Source organism: Haliaeetus leucocephalus, unplaced genomic scaffold, assembly GCF_000737465.1.
Source record: "Haliaeetus leucocephalus isolate CR32 unplaced genomic scaffold, Haliaeetus_leucocephalus-4.0 Scaffold587, whole genome shotgun sequence".
NCBI classification, from domain to species: Eukaryota; Metazoa; Chordata; class Aves; order Accipitriformes; family Accipitridae; genus Haliaeetus; species Haliaeetus leucocephalus.
Genome location: NW_010973023.1, coordinates 383,991 through 408,456, shown reverse-complemented (window position 1 = coordinate 408,456; position 24,466 = coordinate 383,991). Strand labels below are relative to the sequence as shown.

Here is a 24,466-nt window from a genome sequence, read left to right as displayed (position 1 = left end):
AGCCTTGTCACTCTAGCTGTTATGAGACACCTTCTCGCTCCCAATTTAAGCCCATTTGCTCTTATGCCAACATTGTTCATTAGCTTAAATAGCTCTTCATCCTTCCTGCCCTTTGTGCTGCTGATGGGTTTACAGCTAGCAACCACCCTCCTGCAGAGCCTTCTCCTCGACCAGCAGGAAGAGACCTGGCTCTGTGCTGGACCATTAACTTCAGAATGATGCACACGTGCATCACTGTTGCCATTGGCCAAGGAGAGGCCAGGTACAAGCCCAAAGAAGAGAGAAGGTGAGAACAACCAGGTTTCGGTGGTAGCCAGCTCTGTATGGCAGAGCTGGAAGAGGTTCAGAAGAGGCTGGTGTCCATCCTCTCATTCTTAAGTTGGAGGAGATGGAGGGGCTGAGGCTGGCAGGAGGGCAGAGACAGGCCATGAGGGATTTGGGACAGCAAGCAGCAAACTGCATTGTCCTGAGCAGCAAAGCAGGGGCTCTTGAGCTGCTAACAGGCACTTCCAGGGTATGTCATGTAGCTATCATCAGGACTTCTGGGGTATCCCAGCCCCTCATGGGACATCCCAGGGGACAGCAAAGATGGCTGAGTACAAGTGGTCATCCTGGCACTGCACTTCTCAGAGGCTGTGCCCTTTGGCGTTTCAAGATGTTGGCCTGTGGGTGTAGGGTCCAGAAGCATGTTTGTTAATCCCCGTTAACCCTGTATAGAATCCCATAGCCTGCCTTCAAAAGCAATGTTTTCCTGGTAGGCACCTTATTGGCATCTGAAGGTTTCAAGAGGTGGAGGGCTCAGCTCTTTGCCCTGCATCACTTTGACCCCACAGATGAAAACCCTCTTTCCTAAAACTGCCTTAGGTGCAAGTTAGTAAAAAAATGTTTTATCTGAAAATCGCTTTTGCTTTAATTCTGGAGAGGATGCACTGTTCATTCCCAAACACAAGAAACTTAACTTTTCCAGTAACAAAAGCAGAGGCTGTTCCCTAGTCCTGTGACTCCAGGAGCTGAAAATGCAAGAACAAAATTAAAAAAAAAAACAGCTATTAAAAAAAGCTCTTAAACCTGAAGAGACATGAAAGAAGCCCTGAATTGGTAACTGTGCAGGTCTTTGCCTTCAGGTCTTTAGAAGCCAAGTAGGAACAGGACCAAGCCACAAGGAATAGTGCCAATTTACCCAGTTTCTCCCCAAAAGTCATTCTGCTGTACCTCAAGGGAGCTCAGTTGTTCTGGATTCCCAAAACTTTGATGCTGTCTGGCTCTTCTTCTTTACATAAAGCTTCTGTTAGAGATCTTGGGTATTTGAGAGACTGGAGGCGGCACCTCTGCTAGAGTAACCTGTCTTCCCTCCCCAGCAGCAAGTGATAGTTTGCCCTAATTGATGCCCTCCTTATGGGTTGTGTTTCAAGTTTCTTCACTTTAAATGTTTCAATATAGGGCACCGTTTGCCAGTTCTTTGTCATGCAGAGAGCAGTGCAGGGCAGTCCAGCCCCTGATGGGGATGCACCCTAATGGGGTGACCACCATGCATTAAAACCAGCCTTGCTTGGGAAGGACAAAGAAAGCAAGCTTTTCAGCTCCTATCCTTGTAGCCCATCAACAGCAGACTGTGCGTTATGCTCTGACCTCTCCCAGCCTCTGCATTATGGAGACAGGGTAGTGCCGGTGCTTGGTTCATCACCATCTCTTCCTCTGAAGCTGATGGCCCATCACAGACTTCTCATTGTCACCAGGGGCCATGCAAGAGTCAGGCCTTAGACAGGACTGAGAAACCACTTAGAGATGGATTGGATTGCTTCCTGCCTGTGGGTTTAATGCTGCTTAAAGATGCATTCAGTTCGGGATGGTAATTACAGCACTCTACTCTCCAGAGTGTCAGGTTTTTGTATTCATCTTCCCTTAAGCAGACGCAATCTCTCCAAGCTGTTGAGAGTATCTAATTAATCAAACGCTAGCAAGCACAAAAACTAAGTGAGAGGATGGAAATGTCATAAAAAGAAAGCCAAGCCCTCACATCTCTTTGTTACTGCATTTACTTACTCCATTTGCTGCTCATTCCCCTTTGAATGGGAGGCAGCCACTCAGAACAGCAGTGATGTGGGAGGTAGTGTTATTAAATGGGAAATATTCCTCAGCATTTGTGTTTTATTTGTTTGGATCAAAGGAGAAAGACTTTTTTTTAAAAAAAAAAAAAAAAAGAAAGCAAAACTTCAGTTTCTAAAAGGGACAAATAAAAGCTTCCTTTAATGTTTTCAGTGATTTAACCACAAAAGTTTGTCTTGGCTCTTGAGCATAGAAAGTAACTTCTCTTTGATTTTCAGGATTTTGTCTGTCTTTCTCTTCTCTACTCTTCTCTCCATGCCCCTCTTTTTAGTTGAAAGAGTGAGGGAGGAAGGAGGGGCAAGCATCTTGGTAAATCAATGCATGGAGAAGTCAGAAAATTTCAAAGTGTTTTGGGGAAAACTTTCAAGTTTAGTTGTATATCTATTTAGTTTTTCATGGGAAATTCTTACTTTCTCCCCTCTTCCTTTCCAGTGCTGTACTGGCAGTGGGGTGATGGGGTAGTAGCTGCTTGAAAAACACGTTAGTAGGAACTGAAAATTGATGTTGACTTGAATTTGGGGCAGCATGCAAGATAGTTGTCTACGTTACAGCCTGATGCTTTTGTCTGGACAAGGGACTCAACGGGGCCAGTGATGTGGTTTTATGTTCACTGCACCAAAGCTACCGATGCTTTGGGAGGAATTGCGATGTGCTGGGTACTTACTCAGCATCATTTTGAGTTTTCCAGATTCAAAGAGAGGCTGTACACCTCCTGCGGCTCATTGACATATCCAGGGCCATTTTTTAAAGACATTATTTTTTAATGTCTTTTAACTCAGCTCCTGGTGGTGGTGTCTTGCTGCTTGCTTTCTTCTGCTGGTTGCACCGTTTTCTCACTGTCCTGGCAGCAGGGGCCGGTCTGTTCTCTACTCCTTTTCTCTCTTTCTCCTTTCCTGTAGATTCATGAGCTCAACAAACGCATGTCCGCAATCGAACGCATGCTGAACCGCTTGGAGGAAAAAATTCTGGTGCGCTCTGATGAGGTAACCGGGAAAAGCTGGGGCATTCTCAACAGGGAGAGAGCGTGGGCTGCGGTGGTTCCTTCCCCTTGGAGGGGCTTCTCTGAAACTGCCAGCATTGCAGAGGGAAAGACGGAGAGACAAAATTACTCAGGTTGTTTGATTTTAATCCTGTGTTTTGGCCTTGGAGGCTCTTCTCTAGTTGCAGGTGATGGAGTGCCTTAGAAAACATTGCATGGCAGGACAGAAACAGAAGTGACTTTAACCCATGGCATTTAGGCCCCCGTGCAAGGTAGTGCCTCCCCTGCCCCTTCTGCACAAGGAAAATTGGGTTTCAGGTTGATACTCTATGAAATGCTAATTTCGGGAGTATTGTTAAGTGGGTGTTGGTACATCCACAGAGCTGTGACAGCTCATTTGAAATCATGGGAGACTCAATTAGTGCATATGAGGAAGTCACCTGGTTATTGTGAATAGGAGAGCTGAGTCAAAAAGGATTTCTGTATCACTTCTGAGCTGCCCTTGTCCTACCATGCCATCAAGCTTGGAAGAAAACAGCTAAATTAAGTTAAAGCTGGGCAGTGATGTAAAATCTGTGAATACTTAGGTTGCTTAACATTGATTTTGGGTTTCTAATTTTAGACTATGTGCTCTTATTTTCCTTCATGTGAATCCATCACCATGAGCTGCTCTGGCAGCTGATGGCTTGGTAGAATGGACAGTGATAATTACAGAGAAGTCCCCTAGGCATAAGTGAAATAATGCAATTTCTTCTTTTTTCTAAAATTCGTAATGGGGATGGCCATGTTTTTAATCATTCAGTGTTTCTGTCAGTAAATCTGACCAAGGGAGCTTTATTCCCATGTCTAGGGCAGATCAGAGTAGAGGCAATGGGTCTAAACTGCTGTGGGACAGGTTGAGGTTAACTATTAAGCAAAGCTTTCCAGCAGAGCCAGGGAATAGGTTGCCTGGGAGAAAGATTGCCTGCTGTGGATGCCATTATTCAAGGTCATTAAGAACAGCTTAGACAAAAACCCACCAGGTATGACACAGATAATTGTATTCCCATCTTAACGCAAGGGACAGTGAGTTCAGTAACTCCTGGAAATCCCTTCCAGTGCCTGGGAGTTTAATAGGATTCTTCTCCAGGTACCATGAATCGCACCTAATAACAGGACTGGGTGGGAATATGCTGTCTATCCTACAGGAAAATTTGCTGCATGTTTTCTCATTGCAAAAAAGATTACCTAGAGGCTCCGAAAGCTGCCTCGGGGAGCAGTAGTTCACATGGCTGCTTCTCTCACCCTGGTGGACCATGTCTTTGGGTCGCTGTGATCTCTGCCCTCAGAGCCACCAGCCGTGCCATGGTTCCTAATGAAAATGCAGTGATTTTTGACCCCAAATCCGCCATGCACACCTTTTTAAGGGGGGGGGAAAGGCAGTTTTCCACAGGGAAAAACAAGCAAGTTCTGAGTGGGGCGGGGGGGGGGGCACGGAATGGGAATGGAGGTTTTTTAGATCAGGGGTTTGTATTCCTCAGCATGGAGCTGGAGCGCATTTCACTGGGCTCTGCTGCTCTCCTGGGCGGTCTGACCGTCCCTTGTGAAAATGGGTGTGGAGAGGGGCCTCAAAGTCCCCTTTGCAAAAATCCATCTGTGGTTGCACTCCTTGAGCTCCTCCACTGGCCCGTCTTGGTGAGTATGTCTGGACCTGGGCATGCTTCATTGTCCACCACAGGAGACTCTTACACAACTCTCTTCTTCTGCCCCTTCAGTCTCCAGCCCCAGAGTCCCAACTTGATCCCAATGCTGAGGAGGAGGAGTTGAAGAGGAAGCTGGAGGAGTTAGCCAGCAACATCAGTGACAAAGAAGTCTCTTCTGAAGAAGAGGAGCATGAAGAAAAGAAGAGAGCAAAGAAACCAGAGATGAGTTCCTCCAGTGATGACATGGCCAGAGATGCTCGAAAGGTAATCTGTGTTCTCCTACCCACACCGTTTTAGGTTCCATCTGCGGTTCCTTCTGCTCTTGGTGGTTTATGGCTTACACCGTGATAATGCAACTCTTCTTCTGTCCCACACCTCCACCTTGATGCCTCCCAGGGCTGTGGTGTGTCTGACTTAGCTGCCTGCTTTAACAGAGTGTCAAGGGATAGGGAAGTCCCAGGGTGTTAGATCTGGACTTTTCTCCCTGTAGGCTTTCCCAGCCTCATCCAAGAGTCAAAAGCAAAGTCTCTTAGAGGTCTTGCAGGCTACTGCCTGTCGTGGAGAGGTACACTACCTCCACACCTATTTAGAAGAGTGGTCTCAGGATCTGGATGTCATTATGGAGAAGAGGGTCCTGGGGTGGGAGAAGAGCTTGATGATGATTTAGTACTAGCAGCCTTTGTCAGGCACCTTCTACAGCCTGAAGTGTCTCTTCCAGACCTGTCAGTGCTCCTGAGTTCCAAAATCCCTGGCCCCTCTTCCACTCTGCTAGGTCAGCATCTCCTGTACTTACAGCACTGTGCTGGCTCCTGACCCCTACCCAGTGGTGGGTGACCAGTGGGAACATGAGTCAGGGAGAGGAGGAGGGATCACAGCATCTATGCAGCCCTGTTCCCATCACCCCAGAGGGTCCCTCACCCCCATGGCTCTGATTTATCCCTCTGCCTGCTGGGTACATTTCAGGGATCTTCTTTCCCCACATGTATCCCCACGGCAGGGCTGGAGAGGCATTCATTTATGTGCAGCCTTGCAGGGGAGAATTGCTTCCCTGGCTGGAGAGCAAGAGCAGACAGAAGCACTGGACCGCTTCCCCCTCACTCACCTGGCAGGCAGTAGCACTGGGTGACAGCATTGGGGATGACCAACCGATGACAGCCCAGGTGACTCAGAAGAAAAGGGAGATCTTGTGTGTCTACAGTTGTGCAGAGCCTCCCGAGATGGTCCATTAGCACAAAATGGAGAGGTCAGCATTCCTTGTTGGGTCTCTAATGGTTTATTTGTACATCCCCTCCCTTCTGCCCTGGCAGTGCATGGGCTACGTGTGCCTTTGCTCTGACACATCAGTCACTGGCGAGTGTGGCAAAGGAAGCGAGTGGGGGCCGTGCTGCCCCTCTCCTCTCCTGCAAAGCTCCTTTCATCTGAAGTTGCAGAGACTTTTGTGGTGCCGCAAGGCCTCTCTCCAATATGCTTTTGTTCCTCAGCCTCGCAAGGCAAAACCTGGCTGCTGCTGGGCTTGGAGAGTGTGGCTGCGTGTACTGCATGTGGTGCACATAATAAGTCTGTCTCAGTTATGAGTCTCCACATGGCTCTACATAAAATTTCAGGATTAGAGCAAGCAACTGTTCCCAGGATGGCTTCCTTCACAGTTTTGGGTAATGGTTGCTGCGTTCTTACCGACACTGTATCAGCGGTGCGCTGCATCCATACCGAAAGCCTCCTTTACTGCTTCATTTTTCCTAAAAGCTACTTCTAGATGATTGCTGCAGCTAGACTTCACTACCACTCATCAGTCAAATAATGTGCAACTTCTTAGTAACAATTTCCAGTTAACTGCAGCACAGAGGATAAGTTAACTTGGTTTGGTGAGTTACCACTTAACTCCTGTGTGAGCTGCTGATTTGCAGCAGACAGAAGCTCAACCCCTGATCTGGACTCAGGAATAGGGAGACGTTAGTGAGGTATCAATGTAAGCTTCTTCATTCTTATAAAACGAAGCCCAGATTCTCCAGATGTGCTACTTTCTTTGACCAAAACCCAGCTATGAAGCAGGGAGGATACAGACACGGTTGTTGTCTCTCAGTGGAGTCATACAGGCAGGTAACACAGGAGCTATATGACAGCTCCTAAGCCAAGAGAGACCCAGTGGGGTTGCAACAGCTCAAGCAGAACCAAATCTGAGAAGTGAAACAAAATTCAGCTTTTTTGCTTTGTGGTAATACTCAAATACCTCCATGCAGTTTTGAGTTAGAAATGCCTGCAGCGATGTAAATGGACAAGACTTGGTTAAAGGCTATGTCAGTGTGGATTTTTTAACAGCAATTTTCCTTATACCAGATCCAGGCTTGGATTTTGCATAATTCTGAGTTTGTTTTTATGCAAGTCTTCTCTCCAGTCACAAGGAAGTCTTCTAACCGAGGAACACTGTGATGAAAGCAGATGCTCCTAATGGAAAATGTGAAAAAACTCTGCTGTACCATGAAGGCACCATAAAATGATAAAAATATCAGCTGGACTGAGTTAGCTGTTTCTCTGCAGGACGGCTCACCTGGAAATATGTGCAGTTGTAAACACAACTGTTTGTCGCCAGTGCATATATCACCCCCATCTCCTTGGTTTCTAGGGAATTATCAGTTGAGAGAGAGATTATGAGTTTCTTCAGTCTATTTTTACATGTGCTGAGTGCCTTATTAACTGAAACGCAGCACTTACAAGCATTATTGCCATCAGTGCTCCTTGGGGTGGGAAGAGAGGACATTAGTTCCAAGATCTGGCAGCGTGGCAATACAATAATTTTATAGGTGTTTTGGGGCGGCGGGGGGGGGGTTTGCCACAAACTTAAGGAGTTATTTGCATCCATGCTTAGGCCTGCTGAAGTGTAAAGCAATATGCTGCAATTAGATCTTAACTGCTGAGTAACTGAGTGGCCTTCAGGTGGCCAGGTGCTGCTGCTGTCAGACAGCTCCAGTGGCACAGCTTCCAGCAACCTCTTTTACGAGGCTTTTGAGATTACTTCTTTTGTAACAGCCATCCTCCAGAAAGCACGGGCTGAGATCAAAGCCCTGCTTTAGCCACGCATCCGTCTCCAGTGGAAAGCCCTTCAGGAATAGTGTAAGCCCTTTAATTATTGCTTCTCCATCTTTCTACAGCTCCTGAGGGTCTGATGCCCTTTTCACCCCTGACTTGGGCTGGTTTGTACACCATGTTAAAATAACGTCCTTATTTTTTCCCCCCTCCCACCCTGTGCTTTGGCTGTGCCGGGCATTCGCAGAGGTCATCGGCTCAGGCTTTGAGTGAAATCACGGCCAAAGTACTGAGAGCCATAAACGCCACGGAGAAAGCAGTGTGTGAGTCGTTGCATGGAGAGAGCCAGTGCAACGGCAGCTGTGCCCTACCTGCTGGGCAGCTTCTCAGCCTGGGAGATGGGAAAGAGGTGGCCGAAGTGTACCGTGAGCTTGAAGAAAATGTAAGGTTCACGAGAGCTTTCTGCAAGTAGGGAGGGTATCGGGGGTGGGAGGGAATACAGAGGAAACCTCCCAAAATTTCTTGTTAGCGGGTAGGTCAGCATTAAAAGGATGGGCACCACAGAGGGATTAAAGAGTCTGGTCTTGTCCCATGGTGGCCAGGGCTGTCTTATGATGGAGGTGGCACAACAGGAAGTGCAGATGCTCTGTCTTGTGGCTTCCCTTGCCTCAGTTCCTGGTTCCCCCTGGGTGAGTGCAAGGGAGAGAGGATGAGCGCGGTCCCCAGCTTGCTGTAGTGTTGCTTTGCTGGACTTTGGCAGTCCTGTGCTCCAGCTGTAGCAAAAGCTTTTGTCCTGCTTCTCTTTGGTTCCTCCCCAGCACTGCATTTCAGCAAGGCTTTTACAAATGAGGGTAGCATGACCTATCTGTTTGCTAAGGCTGACTTGTGCCTGGGGCTGATGGCCTTGTACAGGTGATAAGTTTACATCTGGAGCATAATCCCCTGCTAGGTTTGTGTGACACTGTGAAGCACTGACAATTTTTTTAGCCACTGTAAACCCGTATGAATCGATTCCCCATGGGAAATGGATTGCATCCGCAGTGCCATTTACCAAGCTCCAAAGAAACAGTTCAAAGATGGGGTGAAGAGTCACATCTCCATCTGGGTGGTCAGATTTCGCTGTCAGAAACATCCTGCAATGGGGAGCAGGGTTTTATAACACACTCTGTGGTTTGTCTTTCATTGGGGAAAGCTTATACATAAAAGCAGGGAGCTGCTGGGAGCAGAGTGTGCTCAGAAACTGTACCACCTGGCTGGTTTCTGGCCAGATGCAACATCCCAGGGCAAGAGGGGCAGCTGTATGAAGGTTTTGAGGTTCCCCCTCTCCTGGGAGAGAGGATAGGGCTGGGAAGGATGTGAACTTTGGGCTTAGCGCTGCTGCCGTCAGCGGCGGGGCAGGGGCGAGGCGGTGGGTAGATGATGGCCCTGGAAGGTGCGTTGCTCATCCTGCCATTCCCTCAGGGGCCCCGGCTGAGTCAGGGCTGGCTCACCACTCTGCTCTCCGAGGGATGCCACTGCCTCCAAGGGCTCTGGGAGAGTTTGATGGCCCAACGACAAACTGTGTCCCTGTGACTCACAGGTTGAGAAGCTTCACCTGCAGCACCCGCAAACAATTGCAATCTGTTATGGCCTCAGGTTTTGCACTGGGATGGGTGGGACCTATGGGACATGGGGTGTGTTGCTGTGATTTGGGTGGATGCTCAGTACTTCAGTGTATGCAGGGGGCTTGTGCCAGGCAGCTGTGCGCAATACCCAGCCCAGGAAAATTGTAGGCACAGGTATTCCATTAGCAGTACCAAGATTTTGGGATCAGTCAGCAAAACAGTGGCCACAACCCATCTGATCATCTGATGTGATTGCATACCAACATATTAATGTTTCCTAAATTGCCTTACTTGGACTTACATTCTTGTAGTAGCCCGGGAGGAAGCAAGTGACAGTAAAACCAGTGCGTTTATTGGGATAGGTCCTCTTACCCTTCTTATCTAGACAGCAAAGGTAGCACATTGCTTCTCATAGCCACTGTGATCCCCAGTCAGCACTCCCATGTCCACCCCACTGTTATGCCGGGCTCCATTCGTACACGTGTTTGCTGGGGCTCTTGGCTGGGATCATTCCTGCATGTCCAGAGCAGTTCCTGGGCAAAGCTGCCTTTTGCAGGGGTTGGGCTGGTTAACTGCCCAGGGACAAACTTCCAAATCCTGACCCTACTCCCAGGCAACCCAGCAGCACAGACACCCATAAAAAAAACCAATCAGATTTGGAAAGTCAGTCTATCTCCTTCCCAGCTTGCTGCCACCACGGGCCATGGCAGCCTGCACTTGTTTACAGGTACCTGCCCCCTCTCTGAGCGCACAGCATAAAGATGCTGATGCTTCTCGAGTAGGTCACCGAGTTTTGGTCCTTCCTGTGTTCCCATTGAGCTTTTTACCACTTCAGCTGGTTGGTAATTGCTCTCAAAAAGCCCAGAGAAGGGAGGAAATGAGATTAAAAGCCCTGCCAGAGATGACTGGTACTGTCTGTGCTGCAAGGCAAGAAGGCAGTTGTAAAATAGTGGCAGGAACTGTCGTGTCTGGGGCTGTGGTCACACCAGGAGAGGAGGACTCCAGGGAGGTTAATTCTGCAATGTGGGTTTTTTTTCTTGCATTTCAGGTGTACCTGACTGCTGGGAAGACCTACCAGCTTGAGAAGACCCTGAAGGAGCTTGAGGAAGGGGCCCAGCACTGCGGCACTACGGACTCGGAGCTGTCGGAGCTGGAGGACAAAGTGGCCTCGGCAGCTGCTCAGGTGCAGCAGGCTGAGAGCGAGGTGAGGGCTTGGCTCTCAGAGCTGCTTTGCCCAGCCAGTGACAGCAAACGAAGCCAGTGATGGATCCTCTGGCCACTATCTGTATGTTTTTTTTCCTCCCTCTAAAGATATCAGACATCGAATCTCGAATTGCGGCTCTGTCTGCTGCAGGGCTTACAGTGAAGTCTGTAGAAAAGGCAAGGAAGAAGTCGAGCGAACAGGTGAGCATGGAGGATGGTGGGTATGAGAGGTCCCAGCCCCGAGATGTATGTGCTCCCTGAGCTGGGAAGGGCTGCCTGGCTTGCTGAGCTGTGCCCAGCTCCCTCCCTGCTGCCTGGCACTCTGCCCCAAGACTCCAAGAGTGGATGTCTCACTGAGGATGTGGGACAACGCTGATTCCTTACATGCATCGAAGGAGGATTTTGTATCTGGGGATGGTGCTCCTCCAAGGACTGCAGGGAGGGCATGCAGGGCTGCTGCATGCACCACACAGCCTGGACTCAACTCCTGCATTTTCATACTGATTTTTATAATTCTAATCCATCAGGCAGAGTTGCTCCTGTGGCAGCGTGTTGCCTCTTTTGCTCACCTTAGGATCAACCCCGGCCAAGCAAAAGAGGTGAAAATGCAAAGAAAGGCAGACCGAGTTGTCTGCCTCCTCTGCGCACCCCCAGAGAAACCTCTGCCTTCCTCTCCCCACAGGCTGCCTGCCTCTGCTCCCCTGGTCCCACCAGCAGCAGTCCAGCGGAGTCTTCGGATGATGTTAAAGTGAGTATGTGTTTAATCTGTGCCCGCTAGTGCATGTGGCATGGCATTAAGCCTGGGGAAAACCGGGGTCTCCAGGGAGCTGCTTTCAAAGTGGTGGCCTTGGAGGGGACCTCTGTCTTCCCATCCCCTTCCCCATGGCAGACTGTTCCCCTTCTCTTGCAGGCAATGCCGGGACTGCAGGAGTTCAGGAGGAAGTTCAACAGCCCCCTCGAAATCACCGGTAAGGACCACAGCTCTGCCTGTGGGAGGTGGGGACCCTGCGGGTGGATGGGCTGGTCTTTGAGGGACGCTCGATCCTTTCCCTCTGCATCCAGTTGTGTGTCTGTGTCGTGGTTTAACCCCAGCCAGCAACTAAGCACCACGCAGCCGCTCACTCACTCCCCCCCATCCAGTGGGATGGGGGAGAAAATCAGGAAAAGAAGTAAAACTCCTGGGTTGGGATAAGAACAGTTTAATAGAACAGAAAAGAAGAAACTAATAATGATAATGATAACACTAATAAAATGACAACAGTAGTAATAAAAGGATTGGAACGTACAAATGATGCGCAGGGCAATTGCTCACCACCTGCCGACCGACACCCAGCCAGTCCCCGAGCAGCGATTCCCTGCCCCCCCACTTCCCAGTTCCTAAACTAGATGGGACGTCACATGGTATGGAATACACTGTTGGCCAGTTTGGGTCAGGTGCCCTGGCTGGGCATGAGAAGCTGAAAAATCCTTGACTATGGTCTAAACACTACTGAGCAACAACTGAAAACATCAGTGTTATCAACATTCTTCACATACTGAACTCAAAACATAGCACTGTACCAGCTACTAGGAAGACAGTTAACTATATCCCAGCTGAAACCAGGACAGTCTGCATTGGGGGGCCCTTTTTCTGTGCTCATGGCCTCCTGTTAGGAAAGCCACAGGGGAAAACTGTGGTGGATAACTTAGAAAGGAGGAGGCAACTGGCAGGATTGGGGACAGTGGTGGGAGGTCAGGCTGAGTTGGCTTAGTCCTCCAAGAACCAGGACTTTCTCTGCAGCCTGGGCTCCTGCCACCCCAGAGTCCAGGGAGACATCCGCGTTACTTCATTTGTGGCATCCCATTGGCCATTAGACCCCAAAGCCTCGCCAAAGCCCATAGTCTCTTCTGATAGCAATTTCTTCCTCACTTGGTCATCTTGGGGAAGGTATCCTTGCCCCTATTGTCCACCTGCCTCAGCCACTGGTCTCTGGTGGGGGGCAAGAGGCCCTCCACAGCCCAGCTATGACAAACAGCAGCTTGGAAGTGCTTCAAAGTAGACAGCGACCTGAAACTTGGCACAGCAGCCTGTGTGGTAGGGGGCAATCACTGGAACTGTTTCATCCTGACCAATATCAGCGAGACCCATTAGGAAATGACTTTTCTATTTCTCTCTTATCTCACCTCATAAGCTTAAAGGCAGAAAGAATGGCTCTCCTTCCAGATAATGGAAGATGAAGGGAGGGAAGGGGGGAAAGATCATTTAATGCAGAGAAGGAATTGCAGTTCCCCTGTGCACGCAGACAATTAACAGTGCCATTTCCCAAGCTGAGGCTGGTAGGTGGAAAGGTCCCTCCTCTTCATGCTGAGGAGTCATCTGCTCTCCTTTCTTCAAAGGGCAGGAAGATAAAGGCAGCCTGGGGGACACGTCAGCCCCGCGAGGAGATAGAGGCATGTGCAGTAGGGACGGACGTCACCAGGCAAGGCTAATCCCCTCTGCCTGGGCTGGGTGATGGGGTGACTTGGTCTCCTGACCGCCCTCCCTGCAGGTCAATGACTTGCAAAGTTGGGCCTGCAAAGGTGCAGCTGGTGGAAGTTAGTGGCAGAGAAGAGGAGATGACTTAGTAGGTCAAGTGAGACTCGTAGGCTTGGGTGGTGAGAGCTCCTCTTGGGCTGGGCTTTTGCCATACCATGGAGCTTTCCAAAGCAGAGGTCTTGGCAGTTGATTGCTGGCAGGCTGACCCAGCTTGCATGGCACTCTGGAAATCCAAGTAGCAGCAGCTTTTGCCACCCTGTTCTCAGAGGACTTCCCACTGCCCTCCTGGAGAGACAAGTGCAGTGATGCATCCAAAACCACAGCCAGTGGGGGACAGTAAAACCCAAGTGACTTGCTGGGTAATTTAAACCTCTAGTGAGGTGGATGAGGACCAGCTGCCCATCTCTCTTCTTCCACTACAGGTCTTGACAACTCCTTTGACCGCAAGTCTGTTTACCGTGGCTCCCTGACGCAGAGAAACCCCAACGGGAAGAACAGGAGAGTGGAGAGGCTTTTTGCGGTACGAGCCCAGCCACTCAGGAAGGTTGCTGGCCAGGGCTTCTCATGGGACCTGCCTCCCTGGGCTTGAGCAGAGGGACCTGTCCCTCCCCATGCTCTCCTCAACCCAGTGGTCACCCCAGGTCTCAGCATTGGTCTCACTGTGCTTGCTGGTGAGAGCAGACACATCTGGGCATCACCACCTGAGGTCTGGGATGCCGTAAGCCCCAGAGTGGGGGGCCCAAACAAGATGTACATCTTTGAAATCTTGCTGCCTGCGTGGTCCATGGGATGGGGCAGGTCCTCACTCCATCCGGTGGCAGCTGGAGGGGACAAGGAGCATGCTGGCCTCTTCAGCTATGGTGGCTTGGGTTGGCATGGGCATGGTGGTGAACTGAGGTTTCTCCCTCCGGTGCTTTGCAGAAGCCTGTGATGACCCACCTGTCCTGAGGAGAGGAGGACCCTCCTGCCACCACATTTCACTGATGATACAAGACCACAGCGCAAAGACTCACCGCCTTACCCCCAACGCTTGCTCTTCCTTCTCCCATGCCTGTCTCTCCCTGAAACCCTGGACAGGAGGGAAGCCAGAGGCCGTGGGCAGGAGGTCTTGCTGGGAGCTGCCAGGGAGAGAAGCAACGCAGTGGGGTACAAACATGTGGCCAGGGGCTCTCATGGGAGGATGGAGGCATGAGATCTTGGCTTTGGGCAGCTCTTTGGTACCCGGTCAACCAAGGGGACCAGAGAGATGCAGAGCAGGAGTGACATCAGAGGGAGCTGGACATCAGCATGGCTTTCCAGCATGGGGACTGGGGGCAGTGACACAGCCCTCACTTGGCAAAAACTGTCAGTTCCTGTCCCTGCTCTCTCCCAGGCTGGTGCTGAGTGGGAACAGGAGCTGACAGCAGGTACAGGATGCCCTTGGGGTACCCCAATTAGAGCAGGGACCCAGGCATCCCAGGCTGGGATTTGCATCCTGGCGCTGGTCCCACCTCCCTGCGATGTCCCTTGGAGAATTGTTTCCCTTCCCTGAGGAGCAAAGCAGGGTGAGAGCAGTGCTGGCTCCCTCCCAGTGAGCACTTGGCCAAGATCTTTTCACAAAGCCATGCAAACACCCACTGAGGCTTCTGGCCACCGTGTCTGAAGCAGCTGTGACCATCTGGGGACGTGAGTGAGGCGAGGCTTGTGGGAAGTGGTGGCAAGAAAGGTGGAAGAAAGGCTGGAGGGCTTGTTGGGAATCAGTTTGTTTTTCTAGCTCTTGGAGATATCCCCTCTCCATGTGAGGCTATATCAGCAAGTTTAGAAGGGCTCCAGCAAGCAGAGCTTAGGTGCTTCTCTGGAGTCTTTCCCCTCTCCACAAGATGGGTCAGCCCCTGCCAAGAGGTGCTTTGTGGATGAGCATGTCCCCTGTCCCTGACAATGGGATGGGAGAACCTGATAGGATTATCCAATTCTTTGGAGGGGCTGTGATGGCCTTTGGGGGCTGCGGTGGCCCTGGGCTCCTGCCAGGTGACAGTGGTATTGGTAACGCCCTCCCCCAGATACTCCAAATTCCTTTCCTCCAACATTTAATTCTCCACATCCACTAACCCCAGTGGATCAGTGCCTAACCCTGTACCCATGCCCAGGGTGTCGGGATGAGAAGAGGGTTGCTTTCTCTTGCAGGTCACTCTGGATGAGGTTCATGTTAAAAAATTTTGCTTGGCACCTGCTGGTTCCTGTCCTTTATAGCCCCCACCTCCTTCCCTCCACAGTGGGTGATGCAGGGAGGATTGCTCGCAGCCAGAGTGAGGATGTCAGACCGATGCTGGCAGTTTCCCATTGATGGCCGCTTGGGCTGGACCATTTTAGGCCGTTCCTGTGCATCTGAACTAAAACCACTTTAATTACAAGCAGTAGTGTGAATTCTCATGCAAGTAACACACTTGTTTGGCTTTGGTAGTAGTAGAGACTGCTAACTGCCTAGAAATTGGTCCTGTGCTCATTCCAGAGCAGTCTTGTAAGTCCATAGTCTGGTCTTCCCAGCTGGAAACAAAACCAGTTTCTTATTTTAAAATTAAATCCTTCTGGCCTGAAGTTCTAAAGGGTTAGTGCAAACCACTGCTGTTGTAGAAACTCTCCCAGACACTGTGGCATTGCCAGGTGCCTTTCTTGCTGCTCAGCTGGCCTCAGTGCTAGGATGGCAGCTCCTTGGCTGGCAGAAGGGAGCTCTGGGCAATGCTATGGGTTCGAACCTACCCTTCTGGTGTCAGGGTTCAGCCTTTGCCCCAGCTGCATCTCTTGCTGTATCTTGTTGCAGCCGTAACTTGAGTCCTTCCTTGCAACCGCTCAATTGCTTGACCCTTGCAAAGAAGTTCTCACAGTGAGCCTCAGCAGTGCAAACTAAGACATCGTTCAGGCTGTAGTCACCCACGTTGTTATTTGCCAGTTTCCTGCTCCATCTGCCTGTGTAGAGATTATATATGTACACTAAATCATGCAATAAAGCCAATTTTGTGTCCAGAACCTAGGACCCATTTTGCAGTGTCTGTTCTTTCAGCTCATTCTAGTGAAGGCTCCTTTCTCTTCCCATCCTCTCCTTTAACCAGCTGGTACAACCCTGGCTTTAAAACTAGGCAGGTGAAAGCAGACAGGAGCTGAATCAGTGGCACTGAAGCAGAATGGTGGGGAGATGGTGATAAACAGAATGGCGATATGACTTAGAGGCTGGTCACAGAGCCATGGGTGTGATGAGCATGGGTCAGTGGTACCCAGTGGCGAGGCCAGGCCAGCAAAAGGGATGCAAGGTGTGGGGATAAGGAGGGGCTGACCCTGAAACACACTGCTTTGACTTGCATGGAAGCCCAGGATCAAATCTGGCAGCCAAAGCTGCCCAAAACACAAGCCCACAACATTGAGGGGGTTGCTTTAAATCTGTATTAAATAATAGCAACAAAGCTGAGGTGGAGAGAGCCCCGCTGAGCCCAGGGTCTGGGTTTCCTTGGCTGATGGGTTTTTTTCGCCTCTCTTCATCCCTTTCCCCTGCCTTTGATGCTCTTCTGCAGCACTTGCCCTGTGTCCCATGCTGCTCCCATGACCATCCCCCAACAGTGGCTGTGCTTGGGCATTGGAGCCGACCACGGCATGAGATGGAGATCTGTCCCAGGGCAATGTCAGCCCCACATGGGGGTGGCAGACAGAGACCTTCCCCCTGCCCATACCCCACCAGTGACCATGTCTTACCCATCCTGCCAACACAGAGATGTCCCTGTCTCAGGATGTCTCTAGTCCCAGTAATTCCAGTTTTGCCTGGGGGTAGACCTGTGTTCAGATATCGACCAGCCCTCCGTGCCAGGGACCTGAGCTGGCTCCTCCAGTATCACATCCAACAGAACAAACATCATCAGAAATCTTTACCTGGGGGGTGGTTTAACCCATTTAAAATGGGAGGTTTTAAACCCTCACGCTGCACGGATGAGCCTGCTCCTGCCAGCCCATGTGCCCCAGCAAGTCACCTTCCGCTCTTCTCTATATTTAATTTTCTGGTTTCCTTGAAGCAGCTTTTGGTGGGGGGAGAGTTGAAGGAGAAAGGGTGGTAGCACCCAAAGTAACTCCTGCAGTGGAGCAGGTTTGTGTCAGCGGGACCCCAGCATCCAGGGGAGCATCACCCACCAACCCCCTGCAGTGAGCGTTGGGTGAGAGGCTCCCCGTGGGCAGGGTGGTGGAGCAGAAAACTTCCCCTTGTTTGAAATAACACTGGGTCGAGGACAGGGATTAACATATTCCTAAGCTGTCTGTCTTGGCCAGTGGAAGATAAAATGCTGGTCCCTTCTGAGTCATGAAAATCCCTGTGCTGATTTGATGAGAGTGGACGGCGGGGAGGGGAGATGCCCTGGCTTGGTCCGCGCCGGGGCTCGCCTCTGACATCAGCATGAAACCGGCCATAAAAACAGTGACTGGAGGGGACTCTGGCTCAGACAGCGGGCACTCGGCTCAGGGGGACGGCAGCTGGGCACCTTGCCTCGCCACACCTCGGTAAGTGGGAGCACCGCTTTTCTCTCCCTCTTGTGATGCTTTTGTTGCTGGGTAATTTCCCAAGCACTGCTTTGCTGCTGTGTGCGTGTCCTTGTATCTGTCCAGCCGGCTGTGGGGGGGTCCAAAACAGGATTGTGAAAAGTCGGCAGCTGCAGCAAACCTGAGCTCTCAGGAGCCCAGACTGGCTCTTGCCTGGCACGCTGCAAACTTCTCCTTTGCTAAAGTCCTTGGAAATAAAGCTGCTGCTATGTCCCCACTGTGTCCTGCTTAAGCCAGCTCTCCTGCTTCTGCCCCTTGCCCTGCTCCCTCGTTGCAGGTGGCTGCAGAAGTCAAGCCCATCGCTCAGCCCGCCCTGCACAGTCTCGCTCATCACCTCAGTGCCATAAAGCATGTTACAGGGTGCTCCCGGGTTATCGTTTTGGCAGCTGGGTCCAGGGGTGGGTGCCAAGGGTGCCGAGGTGGCTGCGGTCCATCCATCACCCAGCATCCAGCAGCAAAACCCATTTGTGCCTCTGCAGCTTTTGCTTGGTGCTGCTAGCCCTGCATGTTGGTGGTGGCCCTTCTCCCCATCTCCAGGGCTGCGAGTCCCATGGGCGCACCGGGGGTCCTGGAAAGAAAGAGTGATGCCAGGCCTGGCCTAAGGTGTGAGGCTAGGACAGAAACCTATTTAAAAGAACATGAGGTTTGTACAACTCATGTTTGCAGGGGATATTTTCCCCAGAGCTATCAGCCCCAGCAAAACCCCCAGGTTTTGATCAAGCTGCCCTGAGCCCTTTGCATCCCTGCCAGCCTGAGGATGCTGTGATGGGCACTGCAGCCCCCTGGCAGCAGCGATACAGTTGCCCCAACCCCTCCAGCCTTCCCCTCCTGATGGGGGGCTCACCCTGCAAGCGTTTAACCCAAGCGGGGTGTCTCTGCCACAGCCAAACCCCTTCACTCCCGCAGCTGCGTCAGAGGCCATCATCTTCGTGGCACCAGCTGGAAGACCCAGGGGCTTGGGAGGCTTCAGAGCCAAGCCACAGCAGCTGGAGAGTGCCAGGGATGAAGCTGGGTGCTGCCTGCCTCCTGTGCCTGCTGCTCGCCTGCCTGACCCTGCCCGTCGCCCACGGCCGCATCCGTGAGCGCTCCATGGAAATCAGGAGTCAGGAGAGCAGGAGTAAGGGACTCCCCGCAGCCTACCCCCTGCCTCCAGCCCCCTCTGCATCCCCAGATTCAGCTGCGTTTGGGGGGGGGCGAGGGAGGGGGGTCACTATGTAGAAGCAAAGGTTTGCTTTGAAACAGCCTTTGCAACAGCTTTTATTCCCCTCAACCCCCTTTCCCGCTCCCCTGGCATTCATCATCCCCCCCACCCACGGGTGCAATGCCCTGTTCTCCCTCCACTCCTCCCCCATCACCCCCTGACAGTTCCTCGCCTTTTGCCTTGCAGACCCGGACATCGACCCCTCCTGGTACACGGGGCGTGGGATCAGGCCGGTGGGGCGGTTCGGGCGGCGGCAAGCCCTGGGCGAGGGCACCCATCCTGGGGGGGCCAGCCAGTGGCTAGCCTGTGCCCCCCCCCACCCGCACCCCCAGCCCCCCCGGGAGGAGTGGAGCCCCTGAGCTGACGCCAACAATAAAAGCCCTTCTCCTCACCCCTTTGTCCCAGCCTCTCTGCTCTGAAACGGCAGTGTGGGAAGGTGCAGGGGGTCATGGGGGGGGTTGTGCGACCCTCAGAATTGCTGGACTCACCATGGTTTTGCAGCCTGCCCTGGCAATGTGTGCAGTGTGGCAATGCTTCCCTTCTGCACAACATGGCATGTTTATCCCCACACACCTCAAAAAACACCCTAAAAATAAGGCCCAGAGGGCCCCCTTTCCCAGGTGCATCCCCTGGGGTCTGCACCACGCCAGCACCTATGGGTGCCCCCGACACCTCTATTTCCATGGTGTCCAGGTCAGAAACAGCCACCCCATTTCCATGGCCCAGGTCAGAAACACTTGGGGAGCACGGAGGGCCCCATCCATCTTGCTGCATGTCCCCAAATGTCCCCTCTCGAGCTGTGTCCCCAAGCCAGACCATTTTACCCCCTCTGCAGTTTGGGGGCGAGAGGGGCCACAGAGAAGAGTGACTCTCAGCATCCCTGTCTGTGGCTCCTGGCCCAGCATTGAGGGTCTAGGGCTGTTTGGGGAGGGAAGGGTTAATCTTGGGAGGGGAGGGGGCAGATAGGGGGATGAGTGGCAATTAGCACCCATGTCTCCCAGCTGCCCTAAGGCAGGGGATTTAAGCAAGAGGAGGCAGCAAATCTGCCTTCCTGCTGAAAAGGAGCCTCTGTCCCACTCCAGGATGGCTCAGCCCTGGGGAAGCATTGCAGGTGGGTGTCCCCAGCTGGTGTGGGCTGCTGGGGTGGCCCTCAGGGGGAAGCTGACCTGGCAAAGGGTGCTGTGGTCCTCTCCTCTCCATGGGGAACATCTTCAAGGGTGTCTGCTGCGTTGTGGCTGAGCTCAGCCTGGCTAGGCATTGCCCCATGGGCTGGCATCGCCGTCAGGGCATGCCCCAAAAACTCAGCAGTTATGTTGCCCTGCAGACAGGGTGAGTGGTGCTGCTCTTTGCCTGTGGCCATGCCAGTGTTGCTACAGCTCTCTCAGAAAGGGCAACATATTCCCTAAGCCTGACACCCCCTGGCCTTGCTGGGCACCAGCGTGCTTTTGGAGAGAGCCACGGTGCTTTTATTTTTTTCTCTTCTTCCAGCCAAGGTGTGCTCCCACAGCATAATTCATAATGTGCAAAGGGGAGGCACTGCAAGGCACAGACTACTGCAATGCCTGGTGTTTGCTTTGGCCCTGCCCTGCCTTAGGACCTGGCTCTTATATTGGCAATAAATGGGTGATTTTTTCCTGAGGATGGACTCTGACCCCTGTGATGGGTCAGGTGGGGGCCAGTGGGATGAGTGGAGCACAGGCTCCAGTCCCTACCACCTCCAGGCTTCCTGTGGTCCCCACCGGAGGGCTGACATCCAGGTCAGGAAGAAAAAAAAAAAATAACACCTTTAGGGCAATATTCTCTTTATTTGCAGCCTGGGTGTAAAGCCACTGGGATGCACCTGCTTCTCTCAGGAAAGTTAACCCCTCCCTTTTCAAATGGGAAGAGAGATGGAGGAGGTGACATGCAGCTGGGGCAGGGGGATATCACCAGTCAGGGCCAGTGGCAGTGGTGCTGGGGGGTCAAGCTCCTCTCTGGAAGTGGAAAGTTGGTGGAAGAAACCCCCGTGCTTTACCTCTTGGATGAAGCCAGTGCTGGAGGGTTGAAGAGGCCCTGTGCCCCCAGGATGGGCTCTGACCTTGCTCCGAGGGGGAGTGTGGTTAGGTTGAGCTGCCTCTGCGCTTCTGCATCCCCCCTGCTTTGTCATTGCTCCTCTTGGAGACCTCATCCAGCCACTGCTGAGGTTCAGAGCTGCCTCTCCTCAGAGCTGGCAGCACCCCATCCTTGCCCCACTCTCCCCCAGGTCAACTGTTGACCTCCTGTGCAGGGACAGGGTGGATTCCTTCTCTTGTTCCCGCTGCAGGAGCTCTTGGGCTAGGAAGAAACACAAGGTGAGAAAAGGCTCATTTCTCCTGTCGGTGGGATGGGATGTGATGGTTGTCCTGTCCCACCTCAGGGGAGCCACTGATGGCCACTGGTACTGTCCCACAGTAACAGAGTTAGATCTCTACTGAACAGCTATGCTGGGGGCACCGTTACACCTAGATTGGATACTAAAGAAAAAGGAAATTGTGGCTTTGGGAGAGAGCCTGAAATCCATCTCTGATGTTGGTGCATCCTGGGATGAATCTGTCCATGCTTCTTCCCTAAGAGGTTTGGCATATTTCACAGAAACCATGGACTGCTGTGGCTGTGACCCTTGCAGCTGCTGGGTGCAGTGCAGGCTGGACCAGCTAGGAAGAAAATCTCAGTGGCAGGCATGAGCAATGAAGGGGGTCAGCTCTGCAGGGGGGAAGGCATTTACAGGCTTGAAGCAGAGGTTTGGGGCCTGTAGTTCACCCACCTCTGCTCTCACCTAGAGCCATCACACAACTCACCTATGGCCATAAAGATATCATTTACTTGTTGGCTGGATTTTGCAGATGTCTCTATGAACAGGAGGCCTTTTGTTCTTGCAAATTCTTCCCCCTCCTAGGTGGAGACAAGCAGAGTTATTCCCCCAGCCCTCTCTGGGGCTGCTTGTTTGGTTACGGTGGCATTTCATGGCAGGTCAATAATTGTATAGGGACTTAAGAGGTGTATGAAAGCCTTTTAAATTTTTGGCTTTGCTAGGACATATCCCAGTGCTTGCTGGCAAGGGGGTGATGAGGGGTTCTGGGAGCCCACCACAGATGCTCACCTGGGTGGCAACTTCTCGCTCAGCAGCAAGGTCCATCTTGTTGCCCACCAAAGCAATGACAATTTCATTAGGAAGGAATTCTTTCTCTAGGTCCCTCAGCCACAGCTTTGCTTTGTTGAGTGTTTCCTGGAGAGATGGAGACAAACCCACCCAGTGACCTGGTTTTGATTTAATCCCTTTGTCTCAGACATAGCAAAGCTGGATGGGTAGCACGAAATCAAAGGGGGTGGAAGAGCTGTGGCGGGGAAGCTTTGGTTGCCTTCTCTCAGGAAAACAGGTCACCGGCCCTCAAACACCTTTAGGGATAAATCAGCCTTGGATGGGATACACCCTTTCTAAGTGGCAGCAGAAATTGCCCCTGGGGATGTGGCGTGGTCCTGCATGGGCAGGGACAGCCCCTGGCATGTCCCAGGTGGGACATCCATCTTCTCAAGCAGTGCTTGTGTACTGCTTTCTGCTCTACTAAGGAAAATCATCATCATCTGGACACCTCTGCCCCACCAGTGCTGCTGCAGCATGGCATAGTTTTGGCACGGATGGGATCAGCATCCCCTGCCTTACCTTGTTAGTGATGTCGTAAATGAGGAGAGCAGCATGGGCACCCCGGTAGTAGAGGTGGCAGACGCTGTGGTACTTCTCCTGGCCTGCCGTGTCCCAGATCTCAAACTTGACGGTGGCTACCTCCAGGTTGAGCGTCTGTGTGAAGAAGGAGCCTGCAAGCCAGATGTAGGGTGCATGTTCGCTTGCAGCAATAGCAGAAAGCTCAGATCCACTGCTGTGAGGTCAAACCCATCCTGAGGACTGGTAACAATGCTCTAATGTACAAAACTGGGACGGGTTTCTCATAAGCACTGGCACTGTTGATGATGGGATGGCGTGCTGCAAAGCAGAGCAGCCTGTGGCAGGCTGGGAGCCCTTCCTGGCAGCAGATTTGGGTGCATGCACAACAGTTTTGATGTCAGATAGCTCTGAGTTTTGCAGAATAGCCACCAGATAGAGAGCCACCTCCACTTTGCTAGTGGGTCAGACCTGTGAGAGCTGTGAATAGGAATAGCCACTGAGGGGAGCCTCCATTCCTGCTCCCAGGGAGCAGATGGCTGCCTGTGGACCAGCCAGAGCCAAGGCAGAGGGACAAGGGGAGCAGCTCCACAGCACCTCTGTCTCCTCCACCAGCTAGCTCTTCAGGCTCCGGGTAGGCCCACATCCTCTGTGCCTTCTTGGGGCAAAACCCAGGTATATCATATAAAATTAATATCTATAACGTCTAGGTGCTGTAGGAAGCTGTGCTGATGTGAATGTACAGGGGAGGTAGCTTGATCCCAGCAGGTGTGTTGGCCTGAGGGAGTTTATAGAGGGAGCAGAGCTCTCACAGCCCTCCAGATGGTTTTTATCGAAGCATGAGCATGCACGTAGCCTGCCTTTGGATGTGGGTTAGTCAGCATGGCTTCACAGGACACGATGTGCTGGGGCAGATGCTCTCCCCTTTGTCAGTGGGGCAGAGCGTGGGCAGGTCTGCGCTCTCGTCTCTGCAGGCAGGCTAGAGGAACAAGGCACTGCTGCGAGCCTACCATCAGGCAGTGCTGGGGAGTCCTGCCACAGCTGGCAGCCGCCTCCTGGGCTGTCCTGCCCACCTGCACCCCAGCCAGAACCTCCTTGCTCCAGTGGGACATTGGGGCTAGGGCAGCATGTGTACAGGAGACACTCTCCTGGGGTGTCTGAGTAGCTGTGAGGGCAGCACAGGACCAAGTATGTGAAGGGCAGGTGGGCTGTACAGTTTGGACCCCAGATTTCACTTGTTTTGCTGCTCATCCACCTCCAAAAAGCAGCACTAAGCCAAACCTGTGCAATTTGGATGTGGATTTTCTTACAGCCTGGTGCTGAGGAAAGTGGGCTGCAGAGGTCTGAAGGTGACAGTGAATTGGGAGGTCTGGCTCTGGGGCAAGTCCGTATCATGTTCAAAAGTGGGTCTGTGCTACTGCAAGATGTACCAACAGGTTCTCCTGCATCCTACCCCATTGCAAGGAAGGGCAGCAGGCCTGGTCTCTTGTTCAGAGCCATCAAGCTGTTGAAGCCACTCACTCACATCCCACAGTTGGCAGCAACTCCTTGAAGTCATTTTTCACGTATCGGTAGGCCAGGCTTGACTTTCCCACCGACATGCTCCCCAGCAGAACCACCTTGTAGGTGTAGGTGGGTCGAATCCCCTCCAGGGAGGTGCCCAGCATTGCTTTCTGTGCCGTGCCCTGCAAGGAAACCAGCTTCATTCAACATGTGTCTGCAGTGATCTCAGGTCCATCAGCTGAGCCTCCTGCCTCAATTCCTGACTGGTGGCAGTGGGGCAGGTGTAGTTTAACCTCAAAATAGGCTAGAATAAAATCATTAATACCCTGAATCAAATTTAATACATCAAACCATCTGCCACTGTCAGTTATGACCAGAGGGTGGAGATCTTTAGGAAGAAATTTGATACAAGAGGCCTTCTTGGA

General features: G+C 52.0%; 2 protein-coding genes across 7 annotated transcripts in view; one reads left to right on the top strand and one right to left on the bottom strand.

The window, feature by feature from the left end:
- MLPH (melanophilin) overlaps positions 1 to 15,600 on the top strand; it is a 28,925-nt gene extending 13,325 nt beyond the window's left edge. For 2 of the 6 annotated variants that reach the window (XM_010577889.1, XM_010577887.1), the window contains exons 9-16: positions 3,006 to 3,089; positions 4,840 to 5,031; positions 10,441 to 10,596; positions 10,704 to 10,796; positions 11,278 to 11,343; positions 11,506 to 11,563; positions 13,533 to 13,630; positions 14,032 to 15,600. In XM_010577889.1, the coding sequence (XP_010576191.1) occupies positions 3,006 to 3,089; positions 4,840 to 5,031; positions 10,441 to 10,596; positions 10,704 to 10,796; positions 11,278 to 11,343; positions 11,506 to 11,563; positions 13,533 to 13,630; positions 14,032 to 14,058 (774 nt within the window). In that variant the 3' untranslated portion in view covers positions 14,059 to 15,600. Of the gene's footprint in view, positions 1 to 3,005; positions 3,090 to 4,839; positions 5,032 to 8,035; positions 8,231 to 10,440; positions 10,597 to 10,703; positions 10,797 to 11,277; positions 11,344 to 11,505; positions 11,564 to 13,532; positions 13,631 to 14,031 lie in introns of all 6 variants that reach the window. The other 4 variants (XM_010577884.1, XM_010577886.1, XM_010577885.1 and 1 more) reach the window with 4 other exon arrangements.
- Positions 15,601 to 21,062: 5,462 nt separating this feature from the next.
- RAB17 (RAB17, member RAS oncogene family) lies at positions 21,063 to 24,205 on the bottom strand. Its single transcript, XM_010577994.1, has 5 exons — positions 24,064 to 24,205; positions 22,542 to 22,693; positions 21,981 to 22,106; positions 21,679 to 21,772; positions 21,063 to 21,175 (listed from the first exon to the last, which is right to left on the bottom strand). Exons 1-5 carry the CDS (start codon positions 24,203 to 24,205, stop codon positions 21,063 to 21,065), a joined length of 627 nt encoding a protein of 208 aa, XP_010576296.1.
- Positions 24,206 to 24,466: the final 261 nt, after the last annotated feature.